The sequence below is a fragment of the Lutjanus erythropterus genome, chromosome 24 (genome assembly GCF_056507025.1).
Source record: "Lutjanus erythropterus isolate fLutEry1 chromosome 24, fLutEry1.hap2, whole genome shotgun sequence".
Taxonomy (NCBI): Eukaryota; Metazoa; Chordata; class Actinopteri; order Lutjaniformes; family Lutjanidae; genus Lutjanus; species Lutjanus erythropterus.
The window spans coordinates 6410511-6427857 of NC_139340.1; the positions used below are offsets into that span (position 1 = coordinate 6410511).

Genomic DNA, 17347 nt, shown 5'->3' on the forward strand with positions numbered 1-17347 from the left:
TCTGGGGTTTAACAATTATTTTTCTTGCTACTGACACGGTCCTAGAGAGTTTATTCTTAAGTTTAGAATTTAGCTGACCCTACTAAGCAGTTTTGTAAATAAGCTCTAAAATCTGCTGACTGACGCCACAGAGTTTCCCGAGAAGATAAAGTCGCTTTGATCATCTCTTAGAAATAGATTCTGTGTTTGCAGAGAAGCTCAGCTGGCAGTCTAGAAATGTGCCAAGGTATTTAAAGTTTTCCAGTTTGAACATGTTGACCATCAAATGAAACTGGGACTGTTTTTAGACCTTGTTTTGCGCAAGTAATTAGTTCTTTTGTTTTAGCCACGTTGATCTCTACATGACTAATGTGACACCATGTTTGAAGGTGAATGAATCTGTGTACATGAGAAGTATGTGTGCACACAGTGTTGTGGATGTGTTGTAGAGCAGCAGACCTGTGTGAACTGTGAGTTCAGCCTTGCAGGAGTTGGAGCCGGCCAGGTTCTTCGCAGTGCAGGTGTAAACACCAGAGTGTTCGGGTCGGGCGTTGAGGACAACGAGGGAGTATTCGGGGTCATCGTACACAAATGTGAAGTGGCTGCTCTCAGAGAGAAGCACATCATCCTGCAACAGACCAATAAACTATTAATATGGCTTTCGATTGCACAACCTGGCTGTTGTGCTGCACCACTGCAGAACAAATACCAAGAAAACTCTTTATTTGATATTAAATCATCTTTAAATAACTTAATTGATATTCTGGCTTCAACAAACATCACAGATGCTATTTCCCTCACTATCAAACATCTTACCTTATACCACAGAATATCAGGATCTGGTTTCCCTTCAACCACAACAGCCAGACGGGACGTTTCCCCAATGTGCACATCCACATCCTCCATGATGGTTTCAAACTTAGGAGGCACTATGGAAAAAAAACAAAACATTGCAACAAAAAGATATTTCATTCTCTTTTTATTGGATTAATATGGAAGCTAATTGCATTCATGAGGAAAACAAATAGACTGTTTTTCTGAAGCTATAATCTTAGCTATAAGATATATTCTTATTTTTATGTTCTTCTGGACACACAAAAACCCCCTGAGGTTGCAGATGTGTCATATTTTAAAAAATAAATCCCAACAATGCAGAGGCAAAGAAGGCAAAGTCTTCATTTTAATTTTTAGAGAAGCTAGTCTAAATTTATAATCCTTTAATTCCAAAATAGCAAACCAATTTAAATTACAACCAGCTTCTGCTTGTTGGCATTTACTGCTGCCAGGAGTTAAGTAGTAATTTCTTTGGATTCAAGTTGAAATGCTAAATTTAACATGCGGTGCTCTGCCTGAACTGAACCGACCTGCCATGGCCAGCTGAAGCGTGCAGAGGTCGCTGCCAAACTGGTTGCTGGCCGTGACCACTAACTGGCCGATGTCTGTGCTCCTGACTCGCTGAAGCTTCAGGGTGTGCTGGTCGTCGTCTGGCATGCTCATCTCATACATCCCTGGTCTGTTGACCAGCGCCACCCCCCTCCTGGAGAAGATGGAAGCGATGCATCACAGTTAGAGCTACAGTACAGAGCAAATGTTGTCATAATGATGTTTAAATGATCTTGCACATGCGTTGTCTTCAAATAATGGTCCAAAAGCACCCAAAAATATATAAAAAACCAAGCAGCAAGCAGCATCTTAAAAACCCTGAAGACAGACATGGGATTGCAGAGCTCCACAGAGAACCTGTGCCTGAACACCAAATTAAATTAAGTTAAATCAAAGCAAAGTGAACCCCTGCACAGTTGTGCTTCTCAGTCCTGCTCCTCTGGATCTAGACTCCTGCTATTTTTCTCTAGACTGTATCTGTTTACTTGTTCGATCCCAATTTTGAAACAGTCCCCGATGGGAATAGAAGCGGGATGAAAACCAGCAGCGCTCCAGCTCCTGAGAGACTCCTTCTGTTGGAGTGTCTTTGTGTGAAGTAGCCTTCATTTGTCAAGAAATCAGGCACAGTCTCAGTATTTGAATGAGGGCTGCTGCAAAATTTAGCTAAGTATTATCGAAATTAGCCTGATATTAGACTGAATTGTCTACTTGCTACACCCCATTTCCAGAGAATCAGTTATCTCAGTGGAGTGGGTGGATTCAAAGGTCTGGACTCAGGCAGTATAGCCAAGTGTAATATCCAAATCAAAGAGGTGCAGTTGTTTGATAAATGACAATATGTGACAAACATCATTATAATGAAGTACTTTGTGTAGTGCTGCATGTTTGTTTGGTACAGAGGCACTTCATCAAGATTTGAATACTTTTTTTTTTGCAGTGAAAATGAAAACTGTGATGCAAAACTGATCAGTCGCTGTATCTGTCCAAGTCATTTCAGCACCAGCTTGTGCAGAATTACAGTCGCAATCTTGCGTTTTCTTATCTTGCAGTCTTTTACCAACTGTATTATTTTTGCATGAAAAATCTCTGCACTAGTGATATGTGGACCAGCTCTGAGTTAATCAGAATCACATTGCATGTTAAATTATCCACCCGCCATCCACCTGAACAAATTAATTTCTGATTTAGAGCCCCGCACCCACGTAGATATTTAACTCCCCCTCTACATGTCCCTGTATAACGGAGTCTGGTAGGCAGTTATGCAGACAGTCACTGAATTTCAACTCCAGTTTGTGTATTTTTGGGGCTGTTTGTTTTTATTTCATTTTCATAGCTTATTATTATTAATTTGTAGTGTATTATTGTAGTGTTTTATTATTGTTAAAGTATAGTTATAAACTTGACAGGCCAGGGAAAGCTCAGCAGAGCAACAGAATAAAAGTTTTAGCTCCTGAAATAAATTCTGATGGAGGTCAGGATTTATCAGAAGAACAAAAAACTTTCACTGTATGACCCTGTGTGATGTTATGAATGTGTAGAAGAACACAGAACAAGCATTAAAAATAGATCCTGACTATTCCTGCTGTGTTTTGGGAGATTTTTTTTTAAATATAATACAAAAACAGACATAACTCACTAGCAGACAAAGAAATCAATAAACACAAACAAACACCAGAATCACACTAAAAACATGGCAAAATACACAATCAAAACTATGCATCCAAATAAATACTAGCACATATTATAACACAATCAATACGTATAAACAGGCTAAACAATCTAGGTAACAAAGTTACAAAATTAAATCAAATCTAATTTCATTTTTATATAGACAAAAAGAAGAAAAAATGACTGTAGGGAAATTTAAATAATCTGTGAAGTTATGAGGAGTGATGAGGAGACACTTCACCCTATTTCACCCACCTGCAACTCATCCACTATTCTTCAAAATGTTAATTTTTATTATCAGGACCACTGGATGCCTACGGTTTTGGCTACAGTCCACACATCATTGTTCTGCACATTTTGCTTTGCATACAAACCTGTATTGTGTCATTAGAGATAGAGGAACTGACCTTTTCCAGGTGACAACTGCATGCACGTGGTTCAGTGTGATGGTGACGCTTGCGGGTTGGTTCTCAACCACGTAAACAACGTCGGGTTTGTCCAGAATGACTGGTGCTTTCCTCAGATAGGGTCCTACGGGAGTAAAGGATAAAAAAAATGGAATCAAACATCTTCAGACACTCAGTTAGCTCATATTTTATTTGAATATCCCTCAGCTGTGATACCTCTGTCCAGCAGCTGGACCAGGTCAGTCGAGGGTGATGGTTTGCTCGACGTCTTCCCTGTGGACGTCAGGACTCTGAAAGCATAGCGGACTCCCTTGGACAGGGAGGTGACGGTGTAGTTGGTCTCCCTCAGGTTGGACGCCACAACAGACCACTGGATAGAACCCAGAGGCTGTTGTTGGACCACATATAGCAAGGAGCCAGAATCTGTAAGCATGTACATTTACGTGTTTAGTTATTTTATCTGGATGGCAGTAAAAGACATAGTGAGGTGCTTAAGATGCAGAGAGAAAAGGATTTTGTTTTGTTTTCAAATCTGCGCTGATGAGATATGAAATCCAAAGGGGTTTAAAGACATCTCCGAAATGAAAAGAAAGCTAACATCCGAGACAAGCCTGCTATAAATAGTGTTTCCCTGCAAGTGTTTTATGTAAATTTAATTTGATAAAGCTTTTCTCGAGATTGCAAAAAGAAAGTGTGTTATTTAGGCTGAGAAAAAAAAAAGTGGCATCACAGAAAGCTAATGAACCTACCGAACGAAGAGTCGAGCCTCTTTGGTTTCTTCCAGCTGAGGCTGATAGTTTTCCCTGTAATAGCCTCTATTACTGGAGGACCATCAGGAGGGTCAGGAACAATGTCTGTTTGCAAATGAGTAAATACATTAATTATACATATTACACTGGAATTATTGTATTTTTCAACTATATCATCAAACATTAAAGGGATAGTCCTGTTTTTGTGAAGTGGGGTTCTTTGAGGTACTTATGCAAAATTAATTTTCGACATTATATTTTGTGGTTATTACTGTGGAAACATTATCGCTTTTGTCCGCAGAGGTCACAAAAATCAAGAAAATATGTTGGTTCATTTTTCAGTGGACCTTTTTTTCTGTGGCTAAAAAAGGTTTTGTTGCTGACCCCGTCCACAGCAGTACTACTATAGGGCATATGTTGGACATCTACTCTAGGTAGTACACTGACAATTGAAAAATACCTCATACAACCCTACTTTAAATCATCCAAACTATCCCTTTAAGCATCAATCTCTACCTGTGACATATAGATGTGCATAGCAGGCAGCTTTGCCTACTTTATTGGAGATGACAGCCTTGTAGACGCCCCCATGAGCGTGACAAGCGCTCCGAATGACCAGACTGTGGACATCCCTATCTGAAGAACACACGCACAAGTTTATTCACTACCTCCCCATCAACAAAAACACGTCTGATTTGTGTTTGTTATCGAGCTGTTTTTCTTACACTGGGTCATTTTGCGTTCTTCGCTGCTCTCTATGCGTTTGCCGTTGTGGTACCAGCCAATGGTCGGGTAGGGCAGCCCCGCCACCTTGCACTTCAACAGCGCCTCTTTGCCTTCAATCACCTCCACGTCAGCCAGAGGTTTGACAAAGTCTGGCATGGTCCTCTTCTCCACCTCGCTCTCCAGCACCTCAGGCTCCTCGGGGATGGATGGCATCTTCTCCAGTTTGGACCTGAGGGAAGGAAAGAGTTGATTTTAAGAATCTGGGAACGTACACAGAAAGATTGACGGGTTTATTTTGTTTTTGTCAGGCGCCTTCACTCATGGAATATTTTCTGCTTTGCCCTTGAAAATAAAAATGTCTTCTCTGACTTTTATACTGACAGCTTGGTTTCATTTTCAAAGCCTTGAAAGTGACACACTGGCTGATAGAGACGCTTTCCATATGAATTACGTCTCTTACATATGAGACGAGATGGCAGCTCGAGGTTCTTGCATGTAGAGCTCCGCTGTGCACTCAGACTTTCCATGGACGTTTTGAGCGACTGCTGTGTAGAAGCCCTCTGTGTCGCTGCTAACGTGGGTGATGACAAGTGAGTGACGACCGCCCTCTTGAAGGATGCGAACATTATCACTCTCCTCCACTCTTGTCTCTGAAAGAACATTAGCGTGAAAAATAATCAAACCTCCGAGGAGTTTATAGCTCTTAGTCATCCAGAAAAGCACATTATCAGACGCAGAACTGGAGATTCTTACCAAAGTGCATCCATGTGACTCGTGGGGCAGGTGAGCCGCTCACCTTACAGTCAAACCGGGCGGTGCGACCTTCAATGACCTCCAGGATGTCAAGCTTACGGGTGAACAGAGGCTCCTTGGTGGGGGTGACCCTCAGGTTTGCGCTTGAGGTCAATTCCTCTGCAGTGACACAACACTATGCAATGAGGTTTTCTGAGGCTTTTCTGAGCATCACTAATCTGTCATTTATTTATTTTTAATCACTGCTTTTAGTGACCATGAATGAACTCATGAATTGGAGTTAACTGAAGGGATCATTCAGATTGTTAAATGTGGAGTTGTATACTTCTCGATAGTCGGTGTATTACCTACAGTAGATGATGGTTGACATGCCATAACTACTATAAAAGACAAACATTGCTCTATCTCTCTCAACCAGACTCCATTGACAAAATGATTAATTTTACCTTGCAGAACACAGGAGTTGCTAGTCTGCTGTTTTGTTGTTTGCTTGTGTTATTGTGTGAGTTTGGTGACTCCGAACTAATCCTTTAACAGACTGAAATCACACAAAAATACAAACAAACTAACAGACAAAGGCAACAATAGATCAGGAACTCCCGTGTTGTGCGAGGTAAAATGAGTGATTTCACCAATGGAGTCTGGTGGCTTTCAAGGGAGCAATATTTAGCTTCTATAACAGCAGTTTCCCATCAGGAAAAGACTGTCTGATGGCAGCAGAAATATCATAAGACAAGCAAACACTTGACGTGATATTTGTTCTACTTAGGTGACTAAAATACGTTTTGTTGCTGATCCTGTCCACAGCTGTACATCGCTTGGCTTTCAACAGCATTGCTCTTGCTGCTTCTTCAAACTGGGGGTGTATCCAGCTATGGATAAGACCCTTTAATTCACTTCAATACAGGAGTTCATTCAGGGTGGTGTTATTGATTACAGATCTGTGCCAAAAAAGAAATTACTTGATCTTTTGCCCCTTGCCAAACTTTTCACCGTATTTAATTGAAATCCGTCAGCATATTTTTTGACTTATCCAACAAAAAGTAAAACAAACATAAACAGAAACTACTATACCATCACTGGCAGAGGTAATATGAACAGATATCAATATGTAAGTTCCATCTTCTCTTAAACAACAGGGATAAACAGTGTTTGTAGTTCACCTTTGGCAGTGCTCAGCTTGCATGTGTATGTTCCACTATCATCCTCGTGTACTGAATTTAGCAGCAGACGGCACCTGTAAGATAAAACAAATCAGGCTTGAAAAAAACAATTCACGTTAAAGACTGACAGATTGTCTGGTGTAATTACTGTTTCACTGGCAGTAAAGCAAGTCAGAACAATGGATTCTGGAGATCCAAGGCTAATAGACAAACATTTTCACAGCCTGGACACACTCGAAAAAATCCTTATTTGCACTGTTTAACAAGACAAAACTAATAATATAAAGCAGAAAAGAAGACAAAAGCCCACCTCCTGCCATCAAAGTGCATTTTGCAGTTGAGCAGCGCCGGCTGGATCAGCTTCCCATTGGACAGCCAGTCCACATCAACGTCAGGAGGCCCTGCGATGTGACACTCGAACATGGCCGACTCTCCAGCCTTCACCGCCACATCTTTCACATCCCTGGTGATCTTCAGCGCCATCTGCGCTCCAGCCGCTGCCAAAAAACACAGGCAAAAACAGCAAAGAAATATCGCAAGATATTTGTTACAAGGCGATCAAACCAGACAGATTTAATTCTCCATCGCTCACCTTTGACCTCCACTCTGCACTCCGCCTGCTTGCTTCCGTACTCGTTGATGATCTTGCAGACGTACGGCCCTGCGTCTGACCTCTGAGCGCAGCTGATCCTCATTTCGCTGGTGCTGTCGTCTGTCTCCCGCACAGTGAAGCGTCCCGCTGTCTTCACGGCGACTCTGTCCTTCAACCTGGGTCAATAGAAAGTGGCTGTCACAGTCATTTAGACTCAGAGGGATGTGTGTGTGTGTGTGTGTCTGTGTGTGTGTGTCTGACAGGGAAACAAGTGACCTTGTGTTGAGGTAATAGATTCAGGTGTCTGTGAAGTCTGCAATAAAGCTTTCAGGAGCAGTGTCTCACCAGTAAACCATGGGTTTGGGCTGCCCGCTGACCGTCGCTGAGATGACGACATCCTGGCCCTCAGTTACACCCTGGTCACATGGTGCCACCTGTAAAGAATCACAACATTATGTATAAAGGCTTTCCATGATTGAGGGTAGCAGCCTAAACTTTATTTAAATTAGAACTGAAACATGTTTCTACAGCTGTTCAGTAATTGAGTGATCTACTGAAGCTGGCGTTTCGTTGGACAAAACAATTAATTTTTTAATCAAGAAAATAATTGGAAGTGTAATTGGATTGCAGGTATATTTCCAGCATATTCATATTCAGATTTTTTTCATGTTTTTTAGCTGTTTTTCCTTCTGCGTCTCTAGCGTTATATGTTGAATTTCATTTATTGCTTAAAGACCAATTAAATTGAATAGTTAAAACATAACTTTTCACATTTACAGTGATGTTGTCCGTGAGAATAAATAAATGAATGAAAAATGACAACATTAAAATATAAGTTATGCAAAAAACATGAATTTTTGATCACTGCGGCACCCAAAATTGGACCTCCCTTTCTGGCAATATGTGGTGTGATCTCACAACTTTCGTCTTATCTTGTTTAACCACAGTTGTCTCAATTTTTTTTTTTTTTTTTGTCTGGCAGTGGCAGCTGGTACAAGCTGGTACAAATTCAATCCTGAGCCATTACCACTTCGATTCTGGCACCAACAACACAGCAAGATGACATTTTAGCTTGGTTATGTGGCCTTCTACTCTGTGTTTGGCTCCAGTTTTTCTTTCATTTTGCCTCCAGCTAACACTGTAATCATGATGCTGGCCCAAAAATGGGGGTCTATACATCATATTTGACAGACTTTTGAAAACTTCTTTATTTGGTACAGATCCCTGCAAAAATCACACCACGATCATTATAATGTTTTTTGATTAAAATGAGAATAACGGTTAAAGAATGATCATTCCCTCTAATGTCCAAATCATATCATCATTGCAGTATCAGCGAAAAACATATCTAGATTTTTCTTCTGAGACTCTCCTACCTGAAACGAGGGAGGCTCTTTGAAGCGTACACTTTTGCTCGGAGCAGGCGAGTCCCCGACCTCCATCGCCTCCTCCTGGGGGCTCAGATACTCCTCGTCTGACTGGGTCGGGCTGCTGACTTCCAAGGCCCCGGCTGTTTTCCCACATTGCGTGTGGGTTGGCTCTGCAAGAAAAGGAAGAGAGATAACTGGACATAAGCATGGGCACACATGAGCTGCATCTATTTCCCTTCCACTTGGGTTCACGAAGAAGTCAACTCTGATTTGCACACTTCTTAATTTGTGTAATTAAGCGCAAATCTCTTTGAAATATGGTTAACATGGCACCAGGGTGGCTCGTAAAACCTTTAGATGGGAACAATCTGTCAGGGCTCTGATGTTTACAGTCTTTGCTTGCTTTTCTGGAGATTACTATCTTTGCCAAGATGAGCAGTTGGCAACATAGAGCGGAGAGTTCGACATGAGTGGGCCACGCGCGTGCACCCACATATACACACACACGGGCACACACACGGAGCGCAGGGACCTCTCTGAAGTGACCGTAACTGAACAGATAATGAATTAATCCCTTAATCCCTGACCCAATCATTCGCTTATTCCCATGGAGCTCCAGAGCAGACGCTGTGTCTGGACTCCTGGCAGCTTCGACTAAAGTCAGAATTAATTCACCGCTGGATAGAGAAATACAAAACGCCGCCACCCTGCAGAACCTCTCTTTAGACTCCTCTTTCTGCCTCCGCTTTCCCACTTTCTCTGCAAAACCTAAAACTCAGACATCTGACATGAGCAGATAAGACGGAAAATGAATAATATCCATCAGTGGAACAGAATTAAGACACGTCCTCCTTTGAGGAGAAAACAAAAGCAGAGTGGATGGATAAAAGTGCATGGTTTTAAACTAACTGAACAGCCTAAAAAGAAAGAGAAAGGGTCGTCTGCTAAATATTGCAAGTAAAAGAAGTCAAAGACAGGCTCGTCCACATACACAGATGCTACAAACATAAAAACCTACAGTATCTATGCAAAAACTGACATGTGACTTGCAGAAAAACAACATTTATGCAGATATCCTGTCTTCACGCGAGCAATAAAAAGGAATAATAATAAAATAACCTACCTAGAGTCACATCTCTGAGCAGCGTCTGTGCACCAGGGGATAACTCCCGGGAGTATTTACGCAAACCTGCCAACTCTTACACAACTCCTGCACAGTCCGAGCCAGCTAACCTTTCTTCTCAGTCTCATCCTCTATTCTCCCCTCTGCTTCCCGTCACTGTCACGTCCATATTCTCTAACCTTCCTGACATCACTTTTAGTGTTTGAAGGGATGAATATTGTTTAGTTTCAGTGAAGTTTGATGATACAGTGAAATGAATACCTTATTTGATGTTTTGTGCAGAAATTACAAGAATACAGTGTTAATCTCCTCCACCAAACTGAGCTCTGACATCCTTTTGTAGCCGACAAATCATGCTCTCCCTCTAGTTTGGCGTACCCTGCCAAAAATCCACTCTGTTCTCCCAGCTAAACCAGCAGCTACAATGACTCACATAATCTCCCACCACATTTTGACAACTCCAACTCCAACAGCCCTGCAAGCGTGAAATCTACAGAGATGAAAAACTCTGTGATTGCAGCAGTAATCTCGCACAGGGACATAAAGCAGACTGCAATTACCCGAGCAGAACAAGAGGGCGGCTAAAAATACTCCTGCAAAGTTAGACTCTGCTGGCCTAATATGGCAACACAGGCCCTCGTGCTGCCGCTGAGACAGGACCAGAGTGAGTGCTCACATTTGTTGACAAAAGTGCAGGTTGCATTCACACTGGCTGAATCAACACTCTGGTGAGAGGTACAAGCTTTTCACACACGCCGCACAATGTAAACACAGATCCACCACGGCACCGCAGGCGCATTTAGAGGAGAAATCTGTTCCAAAAGGAATATTTATTTTGTTTACTCCCGATTCTGAATGCCATGCCTGCCTTTAAGACTCAGGAGACCTTTGTGTGACGGGGCAGGCCTGGCGTTTTGAATCCGCTCAGTGCCTTTAAGAATTAATGGGTTGCCATGGCAACTATCGCTGCGAGGAGCCCCGGTCGGGATGCTGAGCTCCAGCAGGCCTTTGTAGTCATTAAGACAGAATGTCAGGCGGAGGAGGGCTGGCAGTGGATTAAAGCGAGTTTGCGTGTGAGTCAACATGCTCATCGTTTTCATGTGCCTCGACGTCTCGGTCTTCATTTATTTCAATTTGCTTGTAAATGTGTCGCCGTAACAACAAATCGAACAGCAAAATCCCCCTGCATGCAGGGATATCCATCCATCTCCGGGCTCGTCTCACCTGATTGGATATAGAGCATGGCGCTGCAGGACGCCCTGCCCGCTGAGTTGACAGCCGTGACGCAGTATGACCCCGCGTTGTTCGGCCTCATCTGCTTTATCACCAGACTGTGTTTGTCACCCTCAGCCTTAACCACATGGAAGGCATCGCCGCGTATCTCCACATTATTCTTCCTCCATGTCACTGAGGAGGCAGAGAGAAACACATTCACACAGATGACAAACACCCAATAAAACCGCCCACAGAAAAAAAACAGATATAGCACAATCCACCTTACAAAGATGTGTAATGAACAGAGCCCTTTGCTTTTGGTTTTTGCAGATTATGATTGAAAAACAACTTGATTTTCAAGAAGATTTGGATTTTAACTTCCCACATGAAAACTGTCATGTTTTATGCTGCAAGACGTCACTATTTGATGCATTTTTTCAGTGAAGAATAGGGGTGAAAATCACAAGAGGCTCCATGATACGATATTATCACGATATTGAAGTCACAATGCAGAGAGAATTCCCTTAAAATTTCATTAAGCAAGTAAAACCTTTTTAGCTAAATTACTGTATTCAGTTCCAGTCTTTCAGTCATTATTGGTGAAACAAATGTTCCATTTAAATTCTGTCACCTGAATTTTTGTAGTTTGAAGTGTAGCATTTTAATAATACAAATAAATGTCAAATGGTCAAAATAAAGAAATGCAACAAAAATATATAAAGTGCATTGACGAAAAAAAGCTGCAACAATCCCCTAAAAACCAAACATGAGCATTTTGAATCCATACTATCTGCAGCATGTTCTCAGTTGTACCTGTAGGGAGCGGGCTCCCGGTGATGATGCATTTCAGTGTGACCTCGCTGCCACTGGATGCTGTAACATCCCCAAGAGGCCTCTCAAACTTTGGGCCCTCTGTCGGCTCCTCATCAGCAGAGAGGTAGGAGTCGTCAGATAAGTCCCCTGAAAACAACAGGTCAGGTTTATGTGCCTCTTCTCCTTTGACTGCTTTTCTAACTGGGTCATCCCCCCAAATTAGTCCTGGGCTGGTTTCTTTTTTGGGTCCTCATGCGAAATGAGTTCTATCAATGAGCCTGAGCCCAGCGGCAAAACTGTGTATCGGATTCTCTTTCAATAATAGATAAAATAATAGATACATGTTCCACTTTTTGTTTGGTTAAAGATCCGTATTCTGTAATGTGTTTGAAGTGATCACTCTGTAGTTGCTTTTTGTTTTTTAGTGCTATTGAGTTTATTCATTCTTGTTTTTTTATCCTCTTGTTTTTTTTCCTAAAAGTGCTTTACTGACATTTATAGGGATTTTAATTTACACAGGTCAGAGCAGTCGTCCCCAACCTTTTTGGCTTGCGACCCTTTAAAAAGTAGAAAATTCACCAAAGATCCATCAACAAAGATTACATTTTTAATAAGCTATAAGCTGTAAGCTATAAGCAAAACCACAAAAGAGGGTTTCTACTGTCTCAAAGTATTTAATTTAAATAATCTTAAAATAGGTGAAGACTTAACACCAGTCCTGGCTAACCTCAACTATTCAGTGTATTAGCAGTGGCTAATAAGGGGATCAGAAGGGAATGGTGCAAAGAGGATCCCCTACACTCAGGACATTGTTGAAGATATTTGATAAGGAAAAACTCTGACATGATCTGACAGTTATAAAATCAGAGCTGAATGAAACATGAGGAAGGTGGACTGCATATTAAACAAATGACAAAGACCCTTCTAAAAATCTTTGTATTGAGGCCGCAATATTTCACATGGTATTTGTATGTCGCAGGGACAGACACTAATACTTTTAAGTACTGGTCCCAAGAGCCGGCAAGTCCCTAACTTTGGTAGCTTAAGTCCATTTTTGGTGGACCAAACTAAACTCAACAGCCGTGACAACTGATGTGGTGTATTGATGATGAGATCTGTCATATTCTAGCCATTTAAACTCTTACTTACCGTGAAATCAATCTGTATGTGTTGTGTTGCGTGGTATACTTCACTAATCTTGTTTAAAAGCAATAAAATTTAAGTAACAAAAATATATCAAGTATTATGCAAGAGAAGAAAGCAAATGCTTTTCTTAATCAGTTAATCATAATCATGATCCCACCCTTGGGAAACACTCACTCAGGCTTATAGAGCCTAATTGCTACTTTACATACTTAAAGGAGCAATATGTAGCAATTGTAGTGACTTGGAGCCATAGACTGTATATTAAATAGATTGAAATTCTGTTTAATCTACAGTTTATTGTTGAAGTGAGTTGTTTTGCCTGTGTCCCCTCCTCCCTAGAATTGAGGAAGCTCAGGCAGACTGCAGGACCACTGCAGGAGTGCAAGACAAGACTGTAAGGTGATCAGTGACTGTCTGTCTCACTGCCTGCCAAACTCCATTGACATTTTGCTCAATTTAACAGTTATAAACATCTACTCCATCTAAAAGATTATTAATGATTTCCACGAGTCACAAACAGACTTCCTAATTGGCCAAACATTCAGCATTAATTTGAACCCTAATTAAAGTGAAACAGGAACCCTAAAACAGTTATTCCAGTCTGGAATATAAATTTCAAAGAACACCGCAGCTACAGAAGGAATTTCAACTTGGCATGTTTCCTTCATTTCTGATGACACATGATGGTCATTTTATGATAAATTACAGCAAATATATCACAAATTTCTCCTCTAAATTAAATTGGGCTACAAAATCTAGAAAAACCATGGACACAGCTTCTACAATTTAGATTTCTGAGGCCAAAGTAGCAGCAGAGCCTCATGGGAGCAGCAGCCACTGTGGTGTGGCACTGCTTGAGAGACAACCAATGCAAACACATCCCAAAATATACTTCTCCAAAATGAAAGATGAAAATATTTTGATTTTGTTCTTTTTATCTAGAGAGACGTCGAGGTTTTCTGAATCGTTTGGCAGTTGAGCGTTGGCTTTAGCGTTCGTCTGTGGTGGCTGCTGCTTGTTTTGGCTTCATTAAGATGATTACAAACGCACTTACCAACAATCATCATAAAACATGTCCTACCTTCCTCTGGAGATCTGGGCTGAGCGGAGCGGCCTTTCTTGCTCTTGCGAGCTTTCCCCTCCTTCCTCCTGGTCTTGGCTCCATCATTGCTCCTGTCTGGGACACACTCTGTCTCCATGGGCTCATCCTCCACCAGGATCGTGGGGATGTTCACTTTCAAGGCTGGGGACGTCCGACCCACCTCCGCCTTCCTCCTTTTCAGGAGAGGGCTGACGGAAGGAGTGGGTGACGGGGTGAGCCGGGGGGGCTTGGGCGGATACTGGGACCCTGGTTCCCTCACAGTTACTGGGGACGTTCTCTTCCCATGCGGGCTTGGTGATCTACGGTCTGCTTTGTTGTCCATCTTTGTGTCCGTCCCCAGATCTCTGAAGGAGGATTTTTGAGACGTGGCAACTGGCGCGTATTTGTCAGCTGCCGGAGAGCTTTGTTGGGTTTCCCTGTGTGCAAAGACAAGAAAAGTGTTATGTAATACTGACAAATGTGGAATAAATATTCAAGTGGTGTAAAATGAATCTCAATTGTGTGTCCAGATTTGAGGACAAATAACAAATCTTAGAAAGACAAACACACAAAACACACATTCATATGATTTTTTTTTCACAAAAATTCATCCGTAAAAGATCTTCTCCAAACCTGGTGAGGCTTGTCCTTGTGGCTGTTGGCAATGGTTGTCCTGGTAACTGGTGAACTGGTGCCGTCTCCATGGTAACAGAGCTTTTCCCTGTGCATCCTCGTGATGAGCCATCCACTGGTCTCCCCTGTGAATCTGGCTGTGTCATCTCATCCTTTTCAGGTTTGTTGCTTTGATCGCCCCGACCTCTGCCTTGGGCCTGGAGCGAACTCACCGCCGCCGCCACCGCCACTACTTTCCTGTCCTCCGCAGCCCGCTCCCTCTCCTCCAACTTTTTAACCACCTGGGGAGGAATGGGCTCCAGTTTCCCCGTTGTCAGCCTCTCTTTCTGTGACAGCTGCTCGGTGGAGTATGCCTTCTTCAGGCTCGGTTTCCCCACGAGTTTCTTGATCCTCTGCAGCTCTTCGGTGAACTTGCTCTGATAGCTCTGGACCCTCTGGGAATAGCTTGTCTTGTCCTCTAAAGACGAGGCCCGCTGCTTGAACGCTGCTCTTTTCTGGGCTGCATCTTTGTCGGGGCCTCCTGTCTTCTTTGCACTGTTGTCTAAATCGAAGGAAGCTGCCCGTCCAAATACAGATCTGGGCAGATCCACACTCGCCCTTCGCTCCTCAAAAGCACGGACCTTGTCGAAGATCTTGGGCCCGGCACGAGCCAGTTTGGGCGTCATGACAACACTGTTAACACCTGATGCCTGGTCGGTCGTAGAAGATTGTGGATCTGACGGTTTGGTTGGATCCAGGTCTTGATTTGGGGCACTGATGCTGTTTTTGTGCATGCTGGGAGGTGGCTGGGGAGAAGACAGGGGGGCATGAGGGGCCTGTGATTCGTCAGCAGTTTGAGTCCTAGAGGGGTGAGGATTGAGGGGAAATGGAGGTGTGAAATTAGAGCTCTAATGCAGTTGCTGTAGGCGTTGGAGGAGTAATAAAGAAGCAGATGAACCTCCATTTGTGTCATTTTGTCTTTTTTCATATTCACCAGTGAGTTCCTTGTGTTTCGTCTGTGCTCTTTGTGTCTCATTTTCAGAGAGCAACACATCAAACAGTGCAAAATGAAATGGCAGAGAAAGGAATAGAAATAAAACAACGATGCCCACATGTAAGATTTCTCGAAAATAACTTAATCTAACTGTGGTGAAGTGGAAGACACTCTAAAAAACAGTAATAATTGGAAATTTTAGGCATGTTGCAGCAACAAAATTGCAAATTTACAACATGAGCTCTTACAAAATGCCAGAAAAAATACCCCTGCTTTAACTTCAAATACAAAAAACATCATGCCTAAAAAGAACCACATGATCATTAATTTGTGAAAACATTCATGCTAATATTAGCTTGGATCAAAGCCAGCAACCCATGCATGCCACAGCAAATTTATAAAGATATGCTTGTTAATCCAAAAGTGAGGGGCTGCTTTAGAAAACATGCAGTGGGTAAAAAGAGTAATCACAGTTTTCAGAAGTGCTGAATAATACATATTAGCAGATTGTACCATTGTGTCTTCTATAATGGCTATAAGAAGTGTTAACAATGATATATTGTAAGACTTGTAATCATTGTTAGATTGAAACCAAACCACACTCACAGCAAGAAAAACAGAGTCAAAGGAAAGCGTGACATCAACATAAAAATGGGAACAACACTGTATGAAAAAAGCTTGAATATATGAAATAAGAGTAAAAAAATGAATCACTTTTGTAACTTATAACACGTGGAGTACAATTTTTGCGTGTTGGGTCAATGGAGGATATAATGTCTTGTCTTTTGTGTCAGTTTTCTTTGCAATTTGGGGGTTTGTGGCCAGTCTTTCTTGTTTTATAGTGGAATCCTAAAAATAAGATGCCATGTGCTATAACGGCATAGAAAATGTTCTCCCTCTGTAGAGGCTGAACATGCTCCCATAGTAGTCGCTGCCTACAGAAACACTTTCCTCTGACCCCTGAACGGGCCGGGCCAGGTTAGCGTGAGACGCTCGGATCAGCGGTTCCACACCCAGGTGACGGACAGGCGGGGCCCCCTCGGCGGGAGCCCCCCCAAAGGCTTGCCTGGCTGGGTTTGTGGGGTCCAAGTGCGGTCCCGGAGGGCGGGAGCCCAGAGCACGGAGCTCTCGCTCCACCACAGGGTCATAGGCCCCGGGGAGAGTCGCCCTGCGATCTGAAGCATCTGGGTTATAGTCCATCATCCCTCCTCCCTCACCTGCAGAAAGATGGAGAGAGAAGACCTGGTTATAATTCAGCTTTCACATCTGTTACAGCTGTAAGAAAAGCATGTTTGAATGTCTCTATGTGTCCTGCGATGAACTGCGATGGTCAGTTGGAAGAGGCTCCAGCCCCCTGCGAGCCTTAAAGGATAAGCGGTTATGGACAATGAATGAATGTATCTTATCTTGATCTATTTTTTCTGTCCATATCTTATCTTATCGAAGCTTATCTTACATTTTTGCATCTTATCGTATGTTATATTTGCGTATCTTGTTGTATCTTAAATTTCACCTTATCTTACTGTATCCTATTATATCTTATTCTATCTTATCTTAGTGTAGCTCTTATTTT

The 17347-nt window shown here is 42.3% G+C and overlaps 1 protein-coding gene across 1 annotated transcript in view; it reads right to left on the bottom strand.

Annotated features, from left to right (window-relative positions):
• LOC146304587 (striated muscle preferentially expressed protein kinase-like) overlaps positions 1 to 17347 on the bottom strand; it is a 71017-nt gene that overhangs the window by 20436 nt on the left and 33234 nt on the right. The window contains exons 6-25 of the mRNA XM_084714155.1: positions 16841 to 16991; positions 14802 to 15641; positions 14169 to 14605; positions 11942 to 12088; positions 11138 to 11320; positions 8797 to 8960; positions 7766 to 7854; positions 7421 to 7596; positions 7139 to 7325; positions 6829 to 6902; positions 5666 to 5824; positions 5373 to 5562; positions 4912 to 5141; positions 4703 to 4822; positions 4187 to 4291; positions 3654 to 3860; positions 3438 to 3561; positions 1344 to 1516; positions 796 to 908; positions 439 to 607 (exon numbers count right to left, since the gene is read on the bottom strand). Coding sequence (XP_084570281.1) covers positions 439 to 607; positions 796 to 908; positions 1344 to 1516; positions 3438 to 3561; positions 3654 to 3860; positions 4187 to 4291; positions 4703 to 4822; positions 4912 to 5141; positions 5373 to 5562; positions 5666 to 5824; positions 6829 to 6902; positions 7139 to 7325; positions 7421 to 7596; positions 7766 to 7854; positions 8797 to 8960; positions 11138 to 11320; positions 11942 to 12088; positions 14169 to 14605; positions 14802 to 15641; positions 16841 to 16991 — 4038 coding nt within the window. The remainder of the gene's footprint in view (positions 1 to 438; positions 608 to 795; positions 909 to 1343; positions 1517 to 3437; positions 3562 to 3653; positions 3861 to 4186; positions 4292 to 4702; positions 4823 to 4911; positions 5142 to 5372; positions 5563 to 5665; positions 5825 to 6828; positions 6903 to 7138; positions 7326 to 7420; positions 7597 to 7765; positions 7855 to 8796; positions 8961 to 11137; positions 11321 to 11941; positions 12089 to 14168; positions 14606 to 14801; positions 15642 to 16840; positions 16992 to 17347) is intronic.